Raw genomic sequence first — 18,967 nt, forward strand, 5'->3', positions numbered from 1 at the left:
TGTTGTTAAAATGAAAAAAAAAAAATTTGAGAAATTTTTGTGCCTTCAACACAATCACGACATCAAAAAAAAAAAACTTTTTAAATGAATAGAGGAGGAGGTTACTAATTCAGTAAATTATCTTTTTGATCGGGTCGCGGGGGTCTTTCCCGTTTGGTCCCGGGATTGGTAGAGATTTGAAGTTTTTTTGATGAAATTTTCTATCATAAAACGAGCATAATAAAGTATGAAGTTTAAAAGGAGCATCCGTCGACCGGTCCGGCCGCAGGTGGGCAGCACGTACAGGACGACGGAGCTGAGCAAGGCGTTCCCCGCCGCCTTCCTGGACGCGCTGCTGCGGCTGTCGGGCGCGGGCGAGGCGGCCACGCGCGCGCTGCTGCAGCGCATCCTGCACACGCTGCTCGACCGCCGCGGGAACGCCGCCGCGCTCGCCGCGCCCACGTGAGCGCCCCCGCCGCCCCCGCCCCCGCCCCGCGCGCCGCCCCCCGCGCGCCGCGCGCGTCCTGACCGCTGCCTGCGTTCTGTTGCAGGGTGGACTACGCGAAGCTGGGCCTCATCGTGGAGAAGTGCTCCCGGCCCGACCTCATATTTATCAGCAAACACGGATACGCCATCTTTAGCTCGCTGTACGACGGTATGGACCTATTTTCCTTAGGTGTTGAGGTGGCTTCGAGGCGAGGACCACGAGAGAGAGTCGATGACCCGTCAGAGGGTAGCTCTCGTAAACGAGGATAGTGTTTAGGGTATTCAGATCGAATCACAAAAATGTAATCAGTAATCTTGAAAAAAGTAGTGGAATTCCATGTTGAGGTTAGACTCGATTTAGTAATGTGTGCCGTTGAAGATGGTGCGTACATGTGTGGCGGGTGTGCAGGCCTGCAGCTGGAGTCCAACACGGCGGAGAACGTGTGCGCCATCTACACCACGCTGGCGTTGCTGTGCGTGGAGCTCGCCTCCGAGGAGACCGTCTGCGACATGCTGCAGCTCATCCTGTCGTAAGTTGATTTGCTGCGTCCGCTGGGGTCGGACCGACGTATAGAATACGAATATTCTAGTATTTTATGGGGTGAGAGAGAAGTACTGTTTTTATTTATAAGAAGTTAGCAGACGAGCAGAATTGTCAGTCGAGGGAAAGTAGTCGCGTCCGCTCAGAGACTTTCGTTATCACTATACTGGCAATGATTTATATCATTTATTAAATATTGTAATAAGAAAAATTTATATACCCTTCCGGTTCTAGCAAAGTAACGCACGAATTGGTGGGAGAAAGTTAAGAAATCAACCCACAAATAATATTGAATTGTTCAACACAACACCTCCTAAATGAACTCGCAACTTCCACTATACTCCTCCCTATGATATTGATCTCTATAAAAATTAGTGACCTAGTATCGTTATCGAGCTTTTCAAACACGTGATACGGCCCAATCGCGTGACGCGTGCTCACCCGTGCTCACCCGTGCTCACCCGTGCCCCGTGCCCCCGTGGCAGCATGCAGCAGTCGGCGCTGAGCAACCCGGTGCTGTCGACGGCGCAGGCGTGCCGCGTGCACGGCGCGGCGCTGGCGCTGCTGGCGCTCGTGCCGCACGTGCTGCTGCTGCCCGCGCTGCAGGAGTACGTGGCGCAGGTGCGTCGCCCGATTGCATACAAATGTTTTTTAATTAATTATTTGTGACTTTTTTTTAATATTATTTATTTAAAAAAATGATTTTTAAGGAATGTATTGATTTTTTTTGTGAGAACATGAGTAGTATATATTTGTAATTGTAAATACACTGAGGACACTTTAAATCTCTCTGTCCCTCGCAATCTTAGTAGTGAGATCCTTATCGAAACTACCGTACACAGTATAAATTTTACAAAAACATTTAGCTTGCAATCATCCTTAGAAATCAGTCTTGCTTCGATGGACTGAAGTACCATAGTTGAGAACTAAATAATCGTGTTATTTCTCCAAAAGAAATGACTTATTTGGACTACAGGCGATTTAACTAGATTTTTTTAAGTTTTTGTATGTAGATTATAGAAGCTCGACGCGAAGAAGCTCCTCATCTCTTACCGCCTCTGCTAGAGGATTACGACTTGTCGCCATCGAAAATGCCCAACAAGCTGCCCTACCTCATGATCGATCAGGTAAATATGGTAGTAATAGTGAAGTCGACCGCGGAGTCTCGTAAACACGAAGGGCCCGACGACTGAGGCGAGTTGCCCGTCCCGCAGATGGCGCTGGCGGAGTGCCTCAAGGCGTGCGGCGTGGAGGCGCGCCTGCAGCCCGCCGCGCCCTACGCCGGCGCCGCGCTGGCGCAGCGCCACAGCTGGGTCGAGGCGGGTGCGTGCCGACATAGAGGAAGCTCCCCTCGATAACGACGTTGGCGTTTGCTCGTGTACGGCGATCTTAAGAGATTCCTAAATTAACTTTCAGGCGCAGCTCAAGGCAGAGACAGTCTGGCGGACATATCTGCCGGACCCAACGCGGAGCTGGACAGCGCGAACAGCTCGCCGGGCGTGCAGCGGGTGAGCTACCGACGGACAGACGAGAAATTATTGTTATAATTTCGTGATTACGGCTTTGAGATGTGTCATATTATGACTTAAAACATATGCTTTTTATAATGATAGTCCTATCCCAAGAATTCGTATCCTTCTATTAATCCTATCATTGCCAGAAAGAAATAATGATCATTATTTTGGACAAATAATCTTTAAATAAGCTTAAAAAAATCAAGTAGGTTTTTATCTAAGATAAGAAATATCTTATTGTTGTCTTCGGGATCCCCCTAAAATATTCTGAATGCTACATATATTAAATCTTAGCGTGTGTTATTGTACGAAATTAAGATAAATTATCGTACAATCGTAACGTCACTAGTGGCATTATAATATCAGGCCTTTGTACAGCGAACTCAATACGACGATTTGGACGAGGAGTACAGAATGTTCATCGAGAAGTACAATTACAATCATCGTCCGACTATGGCGAATTTTGGAGCTTATGTAATTATATTTTATCGTTAAATTCTATATCATAACATGTTCTACGATATAGTTCACATACAGCATTCGTCTGCAGTTGTGTTTAGAATGTCGGACAAATTGTATCATTACAGGTTGAGCTCTGTAATGCTCAGTTCTGACTCACTTGAGTAATGCTCGATCTGAATTTACAGTACAGGCGAATGCCTTCGAGGGACGGCCTTCGGATGCCATAATATTCATAGAGTTAGGCGTTATGGCAGAGAGAAAACTATTGGTATTTATTAGGGATTTATTGGCAGCTGAGTGATGAAATTCTATAATATGGAAGGAAACTAAACTCTAATTTACGATTTTGCGTTGTTCTTCTTTTAAATCTGAATATGTATTAGAATTTTCTAATTAAGTTTGTTTTGAAAAAATTACTTTCTATTTTTTTATGTAATGTATTTTATCAATCTTTCTATCCTAGTTTCTATCCTTATCTCACCCACTCCTCATCCAATACACCCTATCCTCTTCCTTAGCGTACCGACAATGAGTTCTGGTGTTGGGGACACGAGGAGGCACATCTCTCACTACATGACATGAGGAGGGAGAGACGTCCTCGGGTACACCGCTAGTGTATATTTATAAATATATTCATTGAATGGAATTTCCTTTAACTTATTACTAATGATTACCCTCTCGATGCGAACGAATGCGTTCTCATACGAGTGATAAGATGTGTCAAGCGAGAGCGTGTCCGGCAGCACTGCGGCGGCGGCGAGAGCGTGAGCCTGGAGGCGCTGCGGCGCGCCGCGTCGGGCCCCAGCGAGGCGGAGCGCCGCGAGGCGGAGCGCCGCCGCGCCACGCTCAACGACACCTTCCGCACCGCGCCCTTCGACCACCTGCTGCTCATCACGCAGCCCAAGGTGAAAAAATATTATCATGTAACATGACGATTCAAAAGTGCTTTTATGAGCCAACTTGAATAAAAAAGTTTTGATATTTAATATTAATAATCGTACTAAACAAATAATACGTTTGACTTTATTTTATGTAGTCACTAATTTCTTTAATAACAATCTCATTCTAGTACGAGATAAAGGAGAAACTCGAAGAAATCTTCAACTCGTTATCCGAAGAACCACTACTGGGCGTGGGCGTGGGAGGCTCCCCCGCGGGCAAACCAACCCCCTGTACCAAGTACTTCCCCGAACTGTTCCTGTACTAGTAAGTTACTTCTTATAATATCTAAACAAAAAATATTAAAGCAGGTACCAGACCTACTGAGAATTATTAAGATTCATTTAAATATTATTATTTTCCTAAGTATGAGTCAATTTCATAAACAGTAAAACTAATAAATAATCTCAAAGCTCACCGCTGAATAATTGCAATATTCAAAGTATATACTGTTAATATTGTAATTCAACACATTCCCAGTGAAGTGTGTTCTGAGTTAAAGTATCAATTAATATTTCTATATTTTCAGATGCGAGAGAACATATGCTTTCCACCAATCAAATATATTACGTAGTCGCTTCGCATAATATATTCTGAACAATACTATATGCTTCCATTGTATTTAATTTATGATTATCTAATTATTAAATAACGTTTATTAAAAACATACCGATTTTTGTCGCATTGCCATGCGTAGGGAACGTGAAACGTGAATTTGTTAAATATTGTTTTCATATAAAAAAAAAATGTTTTCGAAGGTTAAATATAACTGTTGATGGTTTTTCTCTAAATTGGAAATTCGACTTTCTCAAATTTCTAAGAATGCCATTTTGTCTCCTTACCCAACCGTGACGTGACGTCGATACGGAGGTTCCCTATATCGCTGCTGATATTTGGTATAATTGTGAGTATTTGATTAAATGTGTTTATGTGCAACGTACTGCACGGGACCGAAGGTTCAATTTTGTGCAAATGTAAATTGTATAGCCTATTCCAACCAAAGAAGTAAAGACAAAAAAATCAACTATGATATTGAATAGAGATATCATTACTCTTCAATAAAATCTATGATACTCACCATGGATTCGCGAAAAAATTGCGTTTTGAACTTTGAAAGTGAAATTAAAATGGATATATGTCAAGTTGAATAGTGTTGCCTTATAAATAAAGATATTATTCAAGTACTGTTTGCAGTTGCGATGTAAAGATAAGGTTTGTTTATCTATATTCCGTCTTCGATTGGAATAGGGTTTATATAATGTTGGGTTCCGTACAAAATGGTGAATACTAGTACTAATTCATCATTTCGATTCATGGGGAATATTTTAATATGTTTTGAGTGGTAAATTATTATTGATTACCAAGAGATAATAAAAAATATGTATTTAAGCCCGGTTTCTATGATCTAATAACAATTCGTTTTGGCTACGGATAGTAGAATGAAAAATAATATCTGTCATATTTATAAAACAAAAAAATATACATGCAGACAGGTACAAATGTGCGGCCTGATGGTGAAAGCTTACATCGTGAATGTGCCACCAACCTTGGGAACTAAGTTGTTATGTCCCTTGTACCTGAAGTTACTGGCTCGTTCGCCCTTCAAACCGGAACACAACAGTACTAAATATAACTGTTTACTGTCAGTTGTTAGCCTTCTGATCCGTGGAGTTAAATGACTTGAATATATTAAGCGTGCATTCATTGGGGATAATGGGGAATATGATACATGGGGATTGTCAATGGAATTGATGTTTTAAATAATTAAATGCAATAATACAGTACCCGTATTATTGGAAAATATAAATCTCTTTATGATGAGGTTATATTCTAACGTGGTGATGATATGGATTGGTGATGAACTGGGTGATAAGATGGGTGATGATCACTTTAAATATTATATGATATTTGACAGTATTTAATAATGCAATTATAATGTAAAATGTTATGTAATTTTAATTTTATATGAATTATGTAAATAAGTTGAACGTTTTATTTAATGAACAGTTTTGAGTTTTACATATTGTTAACGTCAGTTTAATTCGTTTTATGTAATATCATAGACACGATGTTGTGTTTTATTTTCATCTTATAACGGCCGGAATATTTGAATAGATAGTTTAGACCATTATGTTAACGAAATAAGATACAATTTTGCATGCCATTATATTAAAATTTACAGCAATAATTTGACTATTTTCAAATTTGAATCTGATATAATACTTCATAAAGTTCAATCTAAATGTTTTAAGCATTCCAGTAGAATTTATCCGAGATATTAATAAAGGAATCTCTTGTAATAATTTACTGTGTATACAGTACAGTCGGCAAGAAAATGTTATAATGTTAACAGACGTATTGACGCACAAAATCTCTCTGGCTTTTTATATTTACAATATACAGGTAATTAAATGATTGATGAAGGTGACGATGATTATGTATGTTCATTCAAATGATATTTATATAGTCTCACAAAACATATATAACTTATATTTATGTGTATAGTACGTGACGTGGGAATATCTCTTTGATTTCCTTTCGGGTGATTAAATTTGTTTTTACTATAAAAGGATGTGTATGTGTTTGTAGTTGAATGGAAATTCCCAATCAGTAATAACGCTTGGATGATTTAAATTTATTATCATACGATATAGAAAGAACATGTGTATAACATTTTACGTTTTGTTATTTGGAAATATGAAATGCTGATTTTTTTCGTTAAAAAAGTACAGTGAACATAATTTTATAAGAAAAACATATATTTTAGTTATTTTTTTGCCGACTGTACAACGTTTTGTAAAACAAAAAGCTACAATTTAATACAGTTTTTTGTATTTCGATATTATAAATTTGTTTACAACTACGGCCCTAGATGTTTTATATGCGTTTACAGTTTTTTAATTATATTTGTATTTAATTGTACTCGGGTAGCATATTAAAATGATCCCTAGCGACGTAGGCTCTAAGTGTGATGACTTTGATTATAAATACATACGTATATGTATTTAGTATGTAAATGTTCGTTAAATATACACATACTAATAATCATCTTGTGGGACTTCCTGTATTGTAGTAAAATATTAATCAAAGGTTAAGAAACTAACCACAGATTAACGCTAGCCTCGTATTAATCTCCGTTTAGCTCAAATTTTCTTATATATAAACTAAATTAAGGACCAATTGTAACTTTTCATCTTATTACGATCTATTATATAATATATTTGTTACAAATATAATAATTATTATTACAAATAAATTATAATAAAACAGCTAAGAATGACAAGTATGGGGGACTTCAAAAAGTCTGAAATTAAATGCTGCTTCGCGCATAATATGGCAACTCCAAGTGTATATTCATTTCAAAATGTAGTTTTTTTTAATCTGTCTTTCAAATATGTCACCGATATAGTACTTAATATACTCTACAATATATTCTAGGGCCTGAAAATAATGTAACTTGTATTTCTATTGACCTATACTGTTGTTATCTGTTCATAACTAATGTATAACTAGGTAATTAGGTTGTGTTCAAACAATAATAAATGTGGTTCGGACATTGTTTCGTTTTATTTATTTAAATGATTACTGTACCTGATGATGAAAATGTCGGTTGATTTCGGATACGGCGGCCAAACTCATGGGAGACCAGCCGACTACGCAGAACACATTAGAGCAGAAGTGTGTGCGTAAACACAGGTGCCTGTATGCCGGCACTCATAATCCTATGGGACGGCAAATCCGTCACGACTGGAAAGAGTTCAGGTGCACTGCGCAGCCACACACTTCGGGCTTGAACCTAGAATGCTGAGCTTTGTGGCCTTATATCAAGCCACTAGACTAGACCAATGAGGCAGTTTGTTAACATACCAACCCAACGGTACATTATTACCGGAGTTAAGTGTATTTAATCACCAGGGGAGGTAGAGAAAATATATTTTTAATGTTAGTAAAGAATTATGTTCAAATTATCCAAATTCGTCAAGTCACTTTCAAGTGATCGGTGAAAAAGGTCGGTCGAGAAGGCAGACGAGATAATTTATCAGTCATACTGAATATTATCTATAAATACACTAGTAAATAATCAAAATATATTTATATAGGATAGAGCTGAAATAAAAAACGGCATATTGACGTAAAATTTTATTTAGAAAATAACATTTTTATCTAAAATAAAATATTTACATTTATTTAATAATTTTCTTCAATTTGGATGGCACTGTTACTGTGGTTAAATTAGGATTATGAGATTGTTTTATTTAATAGATGGTTCTTGTGATGTATATCCCTTCCACTCCCCAGAATTATCTCTGCTCTGCTCTTCTCAGAGCACAAAAAAATCGGATTATACTTTTATATCGCTATTATCACATGGGTAGGTTGCATCTATATTATTGTCATTTCAAAAATCAAAATCACATAAAAATCGTTATATATTACTGTATAATAGTTAATCTGTGACTATATATTAGTATAATGGTTATGTGTAATGTTTAGTATATTATGCGAGAGTTTACATACATATAATAACATACGAATAGTTACAAATGACTGGCTTTAAAAAATATATTATTATGATGCTCAAGTAGGTTTGTGGCATATGTATTAAAAGTACATAAAATCATTTGACTAAAATTCAGACTTGACATTTTATATATCAATAAATATATCAAAACAAATACTTTTCACAGTAATTCTCAGAGTTATTTAATAAAGATTAATTTTCGTTAGCACCTATTATTTTATATAATTTTTATTTATTTACAAAATTTATTTAATTTATGTTATTACACTGGCCGATTAGAGGTACAGTCTTTGATTTTATTTTAACGATTAAACATAGTTCAATACATTTTCGTTCTGCGTAATTTAAAATTTCTCGCAAAATTTTTATTTACTAAACTTGTATATTTATATAAAGATAATAATTATTTTGCTATCTTTGGACAAAAACAAGACATTATTATTAGGTTTAAAATATCAAGTTTAAGTTAAAAAAATCACATCATGTATAGTGTTGTAAGTTTGGCAGTAGTGCACTTTAAATAGAACCAGCGAGTGTTTGAGGCTATATTGTCATTAATCAATAATAAATTATGACTCACATTTAAATATTAACCTACATAATTTTATATTTTTACATTGATTAGGTATATTCGAAATAGCACCTTTATAAAAAAGTCTAAATTTGTGACAAACAGTTGAAATATTTAAACCTATACTTACATAAAATATATTGTTTTTTTCGTTGATATTTTACACTCATTAAAGTAAGAAGAAGTTAAAACTTATTTCTACTAAAAAGATTACAACCATTTTCTGAAATTGTTATTTCTTTACCATAAAACTTAAGAGTGCGCCAAAATGACACCTAATTTAATCAAACTGTTTCGCTCATTTTCAAATCGACTATATTCAATACCAATTAGAGGACTAAAGATAAACAAATTTGACCTTGAATTGACATGACGTCATTGGTCGAGATCTAAGTAATCTGAGATATTCCATATGGATATCTAAATAATGGCGTTTTCACTTGCGGCGAAGGTATATATAATATATTCTAAATAAAGATATATTAATCAAGAACTGTTTGTAGTGTATAACATAGCTGAGCTATAAGTGAATCGTATAGAATATGTAAATATAATTGTTTTATCTCCAGTCCTCGTGCCATTGAAATAAATAATAGTCAATTTCTAGTCTATTAAACGAAAATACTTGTAAAATTTCTCAGCGTGTGTGTAATATCGAATCGCTGCTAATCGAACAATAAAAATATATATTAGGCCAGTAAATTCGTTAAATAATTAGATAGTTTTATATTATAAGTTTGTACAATCTGAAAGCATATACGCTGATTGGTTAGACTTTCAGAGACCAGCGACTACAAGAGAATGGGTCTCTATTAGATACGTAGTCGAAACGACCATAATGATGATATCATTGGAACATTTTAGTATTGGCTTTTGTGTGTAAGCCAAATCCAATGGAGCGTAGTATCTTATCGAATACATAAGAACATTTTGTGGTTAAGATTGTGATGATTGCATACAATACAATACAATTTCATACTTTTTAAATATATATCTGTTCTTATGATACCAAAAAAAATTAAATAAAACTTAAACGTATTTTCTAATTTCCAATACGGGTTAATAAAATTAATATAGAAATATATACTTAACTTATAAAAAACATCTATGTTATTCCTTTTCTAACATTATATTTACTTTTGTAAAGGTTTTTTTTTTATAAAAAAAAGCAATATCAGAAAATGACAGTGTCGAATCTCTATCACAATTCAACTACAAAAAATTTATAGAAAATATATTTTACTAACTCAATCGACATCGACCTTGAACGACAGACAGTTCTCATTTTTTAATACATAAATTTTAATTGGATAGTTTGTAAACCACTTATTAACAGACAACAAAAACATTGTATAATTACGTATATGACTATAATTTTTATTGGTTCAAAATCACAGAGTAAATAGGAAAAAAACGTGAGGTGTCGTGGGACACCGGGTTGGAACGAAGTTTCTCTTGCTGTGTATTATATAATGAGCACAATAAAATAAATTAACAACGGTAACGTTATAAATGACAAGAAATATAACACAATAACAAAAATCAGTTTAAATAAAACCGTATTTAAAAGCAAGAGATGGAAAGGTCGCCTGGTGACATTTTGTTTCTGCCAGTTCACTATAGGGTGCCTAAAAGAACTTCGTTCCAACAATTTTAATCTGTGACAATTTGGATGACATTTGATATTTTGAGCGTTATTTCTTGTAATATACTTTTGAAGTCTACGGGAATCTTACCACGGACGTTCCGACGGCGTCGTCTCCGCATGCGTGCGCCAGTGCGGACTCAAAGTCCTGAGGAAGGTACACCTGGAAACCCATGGAAATGATTGTTTACTTGTTTCCGAACTAAGACCCTTGCTCTTGTTACAAATTACATTTAAAATATTTAAATGTTTTAGAAAAGCAAAGCGTTCCTTATAAATTGTATTAATACCATCGACGAAATTGTTATAGGAACTTTGGATGTAAAATGAACGTGGATATACTAAAGTGAATTCGTGTTACATTGATAATATGACAAACTGAGCTTCTCGAGCCTCAGTTCGTGATTAATACTCATACTTAATGTTGTAAATTTTTGCCAAAAACTGCTACTTTTACTAAATCCACTATTTTTTATGGGATAATTCACCAAATAATTTGTAAATCTTAACCTAATCCTTATTTCTACCAAATTATAAATTGTGATATTCTATAGTTACATATACAGCACGTGTTAAAGGTTTCACTAATTTTAAAACAAAGAAATATCGGAGCAAAGTTTCACCTTATCGAGCACAGGTGAAAGCTGACCAGAATCGACGAGAAGTCGAAGATTGTCGAGACCTTCCCGGAGTTGATTCTTATCCTCCAACCAGTCTGTGTGGGTTCCGCACCCCGTTATCCACTGTAGGGGAAATCCTTGTTATTCAATTGTCGTGATCTTTGGTCTATGACGCACATCACACACTCAGATTATAAAACAAAAGGCGGATGGAGCGCGCGGAGTTATTCTACTTATTTACGAGTAATCAATCGACAAACAAGTAGAAAGTAGAAAGAGAAAAATTAACATTGCTATGATAAAACTCCTGACCAAGCCAGGAAAATGAACTTTAACCACAATTATATAAGGTACTAAATAGGAAGCTGTTTATAGAACTCATTATTCTGAAAACCATGATCTATTTACAAAAGACTGAGAAGCGAATGGTGACGTCTGGACGATCAATTAAAGGTATCACGTCAGACATCATCGGAACATTAGTATTAATAAAAAAAAATAAATAAACAGAATAGACATTCTTCGCGATAATCTAGTCATGATAGCCTGAGCTAATAACAGTCCATGGAATTGCATTTAAACCCATAGGAAGATTAATGGATTAGAATCAGCCGAAAAAAAGTTGGTATTTGTCAAGTTATAAAATGCCTTTGTAAAAATGTTAAAATTTCAAAGTCTCACCCTCAAAAACCTAAAGGTGTAAAAGGAAGCCGAGAATATCACCCAGAAGGGTGTTGGCAAGCGGTCAGTCAGTAAGGGCTTCGGTCGAATATCCAACAAAGCGTATCGTGGTGCAGTTGCTCTGAAAAAAAAAACAAAAATAAAGTTAAAATATATAAGTATCTCAATATCGGTGATTATACGTGAATTATGTATGTTTTGTTATATATGGATATAATTGATATTATAATTAATATAAAGAGAGGAGACTTAGCCCATTGGGACGTTAGGTGATCATTTTATTACATGTATTGGTAACAATTTCACAGGTTACTTGAAGTTCTGTTGAAACCAAACTGAATGAAGGTTCAATTATAAGGGTTCCGGGTTATTAGCACTAACTTGAGCAGCGCAGAAGCCGCGGGTGAGGGTGGAGGTGGAGCACCCGAGCAGCATAGGGCGCAGTCCCACGGGCCGCGGCGACTCGCGTATTGTTCTAAAGACAGCCACGACGGACTCGCGTGCGCGTTGCTCTCCAAGTCAACCAGCTCGTGTGCACCTGGCGAGAACATTATAGGGAAATTCTTTAGAGACTTCGTAGTCGGCAGTTAAAGAAACAGTAACAAGAATATATCTAAAATGAACCGTCCGCAAAACGGTTCTCGAATAATACGGCGAGTAGCTCACCGAGGTCCTTTAAGACGCGATGCGCCCTCCGCGGCGCGGCGGCCGTGACCCGCGCGCCCCAGGCGGCCAGCAGCTGCACCAGCGCGCAGCCCTCCCCGCCCGCCGCGCCCACCACGCACACCCTGCGCAAGCCGCTACTTACTCTCCGCTGGCCGCCACCGTGGGGGGGCCACCGAGAGCGCAGCGCCCTTACCGCTTCCCCTTGCTGGAGTCCGGTCGGTACTGCACGCGCCGCAGCGCCGCCAGCGCCAGCGAGCCCGCCCAGGGCAGCGCGGCCGCCGAGTCCGCGGCGAGGTGGCGCGGACGCTTGCTCACTCGTGTGCTGGCCGAAATTAATATACACTCATTTTAAATAGGTAGGCGACCGTGGAAATGTTCCACCTGTCGTTGAGTGGCCACCGCTGCCCTTAGAAATTAGCGCCGTAAGAATTTTTCCTAGCATCTTCAATACCGCACCAACTTTGGCAACTAAGTTATTATGCTTCTTGTGCACGTAGTTACACTGGCTCACCCTTCAAACCCACTTTGTATTGTTACAAGGTATTTCTGCTCGAGGCTTACACAACGCCCTACCCTCAAGTGTTTTCATAGTTGTTATGAATATTCCAAGGTCACTGATAGTTACCTCATCGCCGCCTAGGTTTACTTTACCTTCTAATAGCGAGCAGCTCGTTGGCGGCGCCTCCGCTCCACTCGCTGATGCAGCCCCACACCTCGTCACCCATTTCCAAGTCGTTTACGCCTTGTCCCACGTCGAGCACTACACCTGAAATTACGGACCAACGTTCGTCAGATAAGTCAAGTAGTAATTTAGTGTGTAAAATTTTGTACGAAAATTTTGCAAAGTAAACATATCTTGGGAACAAATCGAATTTAAAAATTGAACGGCCATCCCGTTCAAGTGAGTCGTAATTCACCCGCGAAGCCTCTCCCCACGGTGACCTGCGAGGCGGCCAGCAGCGAGCGCAGCGCCGACGCGCGGCCGCGCAGCACGCTGCGGTCCGCCGCCGACACGCTGAACGCCTGCACCCGCACCAGCACCTCCCCCGCGCCGGCGCCTGAACCAGAACCATTGAAACCCGAGTAACGACGGCGCTTAAAGAGAAATCAAACGTGATGGTCTACTTAGCTGCCGCATTCTAAAGGCTAACGTTAAAATCTTCTGACCTGGTGATACGGCATCTTCTACCAGGATGACGGTTTGGTCGGTCTGCGTGTGGAGCGCCCTGGCATGCGGTCCGCTCGGCACTCGGGCACTCGCTCGAAGTCCTATGACCAGACCTGCGCTTCCACCGACCGCCGCACCGCAGACGAAGATTATCATACTCCGACGCCATACTGAAACAAAACATATTAAATATTTTAAATTATGGCAGAAACCATCGGGCAAAAATTTAACATCAAGTATTTATATTGGAAAAAAACCAAACTCAAACTCAAACAGCATTCAAATAAAAAGTTTATATTTACCATGATCTTTCAAAAGGGTCACCAGTTCCTCGTACAGTATCATGGGAGAGAGCGGTGGAGCACCCTCTTGTATCCTGCGGGCGGCCTCCCGCGCCCATGCCAGAGCCCGAGCCCTGCCCTCCGTCACCAGTTCATTGTCCCATAAATCAAAGAAAGCTTCTCGGATCTACAATACAATATTTTTAATTTTTGACATTTAATAAAAATTCTCACATAAAAGTTTACAACTAAAGTTTACAATGAAAATTGTAATTATCAACTGATAAAATTTTGTCTCAATCGCCCTTCGAACCAGAACACAAATACAATACTACTCAGTACTGCTGTTTGGCAGTAGAATATCTGATGAGTGGGTGGTACCACACGGGCCTGCCCTACCACCAAAAATTTTTTATTGTTATACATATGACGGTGTCTACCCTCATTAAGTAGTTGTAAACAACATGTGAAATAGCCGACAGTTGATTCATAGACAATATAAAAGAAGGAACATGCCAACTAGGGGCAGACTCTCTTGGCAAGGTTTGACCGGTGCACATGTTGTATCCTGAGCCTTTATATACAATATATTTGATTGATTTAAATCTTATTCTTACTCTTCTGATTGCATCTGCTGTATGATTGAATACATCCTGAAATCTATTTTTGCTGCTATTAGCAGCTACTACAGCTGCTTCCTGAAAAAGAAATTATTATTGGTTAAAATAAAATTTAAGTTTTTTTTTATGACATAAGGTAGGCGGCTATATGTGATGCAAATGCGCCACACAATGGTTAGTGGTCACTACCACCCGAAATTTAAACCATTCCTCACATCACCAAAGCACCACCAACCTTGAGATGTTATGTACCTTGTGCATATAGATACACTGGCTCACTCAATCCTTCAAACCAGTAGACAACAATAGAAAGTAGTGTTGTTTGGCAGTGTAACATCTGATATGTGGGTGGCACTAACCAACAACTAGCAAAGTTCTCCAAGCGGAAGGATAGAAAATTACTGAGTACAACTATTTCTACCAAAATATGGGACTTCTTTCCCAATAAAAACTACACTTTGAAAGAATCGAAGTCACTCAACTAAAGCATACATGGAAGATTTCTAAAATATTTTTATAAACTGAATTAATAGTTAAATAAAAATTATTTTTAATTGTTGTTTTTTTAATTACCTCATTTTATTTGACACAAGTTTATTTGGTTTTTAATTTGATGTAAAATTAATGAAATTAGTATCAAGCGCTTGAGGATATAGTCAATTTATTTGTTAATTTATTTGTTAATTAATTTGTAAATTATATAATTTTTTTTTTTTTGTATTTAACAACTCATTTACATGATTTATATAGTATATTTCAGATAAATAAATTATAAAGTTTACAAGAAATATGTTATTATTAATATCTGCTTAATACCTATTGCCAAAATAGTATGACCTAATGCAAAATAAATTTAAAGTAATTAGATTATAAATGTAGTGTTATGTAAGTTTCATGGTCAAATCTATAATTATAGTTTCATTGCCACAAGTACTTACAAACATACATACAAAATGTAGGCGACATATATAAATAATAAATAAAATTACAAAAACAAACAAAACGTGGGAGGGAAATGTTTACACAGGTACCAGGGTAACATGACATAGTAACAGCCACTAGTTACTTACATGTAAAGCTCCGATTTTTTCTCCCGCTCTTAGCTTAAATTCATCCATATCAAACAACACAGACGGAGGAGGGCCGGCCTATACCAAATGCACTGTTACTTCATATCAAAACTCATAAGAAATTTAACCTTTGGCCACAATCCATTTTAAATATTTCAGTCTGAAAATAGAACGTCATTGCGGATGCATTCACGTTCAAAGTTATTAATAACGCTAAATTTGTGATATACAATTAGATTGTCTTTAATTTTTAAATGGCTTTTATCACAGAATTATTATATATTTTTTAAATTAAACACAATTTTTACCTTATACAAACATAACCTATTTGACGTTTCAGTGACAGTGGAGTGTAGACACCTGATTTTGACATTGATTAATGTTATGTTGTTGCTAACACTATAATTTCTAGTCAAAGGTCTTAAAAGTCCGTGAATTATTATATATATAGTCTATTCCAATCGAAATAGGAATAATGATAAACACACCTTAGATTTACGTATTCCACGCGATTTGCTAATAGCAAAACTATATTTTGCACTACTAAGAATTTTTGATTAATATATTTTTATTTATATTACAATACACACAATAAACACTTAACTACTTATTTACACTTTAATTTTACTTCAAAATTCCTATGTCGACTTTCAAAATGCAATTTTTTCGTAAATCGAAAGTGAATATCATAGATTGATATAACTCGACCAATGCTATCGCGTCAATTTGCTGTCAAATGTTGTTTATTTAGCTTTTTCCTGTTATTTTTAGAATAGAGTATACTTTAATTTGACTTACTTAGTTCCAATAACATTTTCGTTGACGTTCAAAATGAATTTTTTTCGCAAATCCATATTAAATATCATAGATTAATCAAGCTCTCAACCAATGATATCGCGTGAATTCGCTGTCAAATGTTGTTTATTTGGCTTTTGCCCTCCGGTGGTTGGAAAAGACTATTCATGTTATTAATGTAACTACAATCGCATTGGGGTAAACTAATTAATTGGCACTATAATATAATATTATAATTTGTTGTTAAACATAAAAGTATTTTTTGTAGTTAGTTAAGCAGTAAAAATCGTTGTGCTGTACTGCTAATTAAATAAATATTATACAGATAATAGAAATAAAACAAGTTTTCAACTCATATCATTACTGCCACCATCATAGCGTGTATATTTGATTTATCTAATGTCTTCAATCAATATTTAAAGTAGTATTTAAAATAGATATTTAAACATTAGTAATTTTTAAATATCTATTTACATCAATTTCACCTGATTTGCCAAAATTGTTTATAATTTTAAACTCTCTAAATTCTTATATTAACACTAAATCTTTTTTGAATTTGTAACAAATCAATAAATATATTTTAGTCCTTGAGAAAGATCTTGGATCTTCTCTTTTTGTTCGGTTTTTTGTTTTCACGTGTCTAATATATGGAGTAGTTTATTTTTTTTTTTTGTGTTCTAAAGTTTTAAGGTAAATGACAGCTTAAGTTTATTTAATTACTAGCGATCCGCCCCGCCTTCACACGGGTGCAATGCTGGTACTAAATATATGTACTACAGAATGTCTTACTATGTTCACGATTTTATTTTAATTTTTCAGTCGTTAGACAATACAAAGCGCTATGTCCTTGCGTTTTAAATCTGTAATATCTTCGAAAATATTCATTTAAATTTCATGCTGTAAAGGACCATACTGATCTATATTAAATACACAATGTATTTAAGATACTTAATTAGATAAGATTAATGGTTTATTGCTTAAAATCGCTTCTAAAATAAGCCATTATTTCTCGTAAAAAGTAAAGGATTAAAAGTTGTTATTGTGGGCTATCCCTAAGAGATAGACATATACCATCGTGGACTTTTTTGAAGATGTTTTGAAGTTGTACATTATTCTTCATATAGGATATAACACTATTCCACCAAACTAATCATGCCCACTTTAGTGTTACTTCCATAGTTCTGATAACAACTTCGCCGTCATTAAAAAGTTGGTTTTCCAAGTTGTAAGAATCTTCTCTTTTTATACCTTCAGTTTCTATTCAAGTCCCTTTATATATTTGCTCACTTGACATGTAGAGATGATTATTATATTACTGTATAAAAAGTTACCACCGCGGGTTCAGAATGTAGATTCCGAAAAGAACCGATAAGCTATTAGTTAAGCAAGGTATACTAAGAAATATTGATTCAAGCCCCCACGTTGGTCATAAAAAATGTTATTAGGTTTTTTTATTAGTTGACCAAATTCGCACAGGCTCGCTTTCACATGCTACCGTGACGCCCTGACGGTCGGTCCGCCTATACAGGCCTCCAATTCGTATTTCCGGGGTACTGAGAACCGCTATAGTACCTGCAGTGCCTATTGAGGCGAAGGGAGAAGGTGTGGGTAGCGTTGTTTCCTCCTACTCTGTCTTTTTAGGCGGATCGGGTCTGCAGCAGCGTCCTCCCACCACGCTATCCCGTGTAGGTGCTAACCAAAGCACCCGTGTCCGGTAAGTGCCTGTGTCATCCTGAACGTGAGCATGCCGCGACTCGCACGTTCGGATGGAGGCGGCCCAGGGCAGCAGTAGCGGTGACGAGCTTCGGGCCGAGTTGGACCATATGCTGCAATAAAAGAACAGAACAAAACCCTGAGTCAACATCAAACAAATGGAATGATAAAAACGAATTATGCTATTACGTAATCTAAAATTTACATTGATGTATAAATATATTTTTTTATCAACTTAACACATTACTGTTAATTTGTATTTGTTAAAAGTTTAAAATGTGTAACTATATTTTAAGCCTTGAGACACTGTTCAGTTTATTTAAAGGCGTTAAATTATTTTGGATTTCATAACAAACATAAGAAGTTGATATAACTGTTCATAATCATACATAACATAATCAGCCTGTAAATTTCCCACTGCTGGGCTAAGGCCTCCTCTCAAGGAGAAGGAATGGAGCATATTCCACCACGCTGCTCCAATACGGTGGCAGAATTTCGTTGAAATTAGACACATACAGGTTTCCTCACGATGTTTTCCTTCACCGCCGAGCACGAGATGAATTATAAACACAAATTATATATAATAACTGTTCAGTAACTAATAAAAGTTGTGCTGGACATAAATATATGAGGTTATAATATACAGGAGAAGACTTGGACTTTCTTCCACCAAACAACTTCAGTGGTACTGGGC

The 18,967-nt window shown here is 36.7% G+C and overlaps 2 protein-coding genes across 5 annotated transcripts in view; one reads left to right on the forward strand and one right to left on the reverse strand.

Moving 5' to 3' along the window:
- Window positions 1-4,620, forward strand: part of Stma (stambha A) — a 32,471-nt gene extending 27,851 nt beyond the window's left edge. For 2 of the 3 annotated variants that reach the window (XM_026638691.2, XM_026638690.2), the window contains exons 11-20: window positions 269-441; window positions 531-634; window positions 875-995; window positions 1,492-1,627; window positions 2,020-2,133; window positions 2,221-2,329; window positions 2,423-2,514; window positions 3,726-3,887; window positions 4,052-4,188; window positions 4,451-4,619. In XM_026638691.2, coding sequence (XP_026494476.1) covers window positions 269-441; window positions 531-634; window positions 875-995; window positions 1,492-1,627; window positions 2,020-2,133; window positions 2,221-2,329; window positions 2,423-2,514; window positions 3,726-3,887; window positions 4,052-4,188; window position 4,451 — 1,149 coding nt within the window. In that variant the 3' untranslated portion in view covers window positions 4,452-4,619. Of the gene's footprint in view, window positions 1-268; window positions 442-530; window positions 635-874; window positions 996-1,491; window positions 1,628-2,019; window positions 2,134-2,220; window positions 2,330-2,422; window positions 2,515-3,725; window positions 3,888-4,051; window positions 4,189-4,450 lie in introns of all 3 variants that reach the window. The other variant, XM_026638688.2, reaches the window with a different exon arrangement.
- Window positions 4,621-10,281: 5,661 nt separating this feature from the next.
- LOC113399546 (reticulon-4-interacting protein 1, mitochondrial-like) lies at window positions 10,282-16,158 on the reverse strand. Of its 2 annotated transcripts, XM_026638692.2 has the most exons (13): window positions 16,074-16,158; window positions 15,766-15,925; window positions 14,693-14,773; window positions 14,097-14,262; window positions 13,794-13,964; window positions 13,544-13,684; window positions 13,278-13,392; window positions 12,820-12,948; window positions 12,627-12,748; window positions 12,342-12,498; window positions 11,961-12,081; window positions 11,283-11,402; window positions 10,282-10,822 (listed from the first exon to the last, which is right to left on the reverse strand). In XM_026638692.2, exons 2-13 carry the CDS (start codon window positions 15,811-15,813, stop codon window positions 10,736-10,738), a joined length of 1,458 nt encoding a protein of 485 aa, XP_026494477.1. In that variant the 5' UTR covers window positions 15,814-15,925; window positions 16,074-16,158; the 3' UTR covers window positions 10,282-10,735. The 2 variants fall into 2 exon arrangements, with proteins under 2 accessions (XP_026494477.1, XP_064074998.1); XM_064218928.1 differs by having other exon boundaries at window positions 15,766-16,119.
- Between the last annotated feature and the right edge of the window lie 2,809 nt (window positions 16,159-18,967).

Source organism: Vanessa tameamea, chromosome 25 (genome assembly GCF_037043105.1).
Source record: "Vanessa tameamea isolate UH-Manoa-2023 chromosome 25, ilVanTame1 primary haplotype, whole genome shotgun sequence".
Taxonomy (NCBI): Eukaryota; Metazoa; Arthropoda; class Insecta; order Lepidoptera; family Nymphalidae; genus Vanessa; species Vanessa tameamea.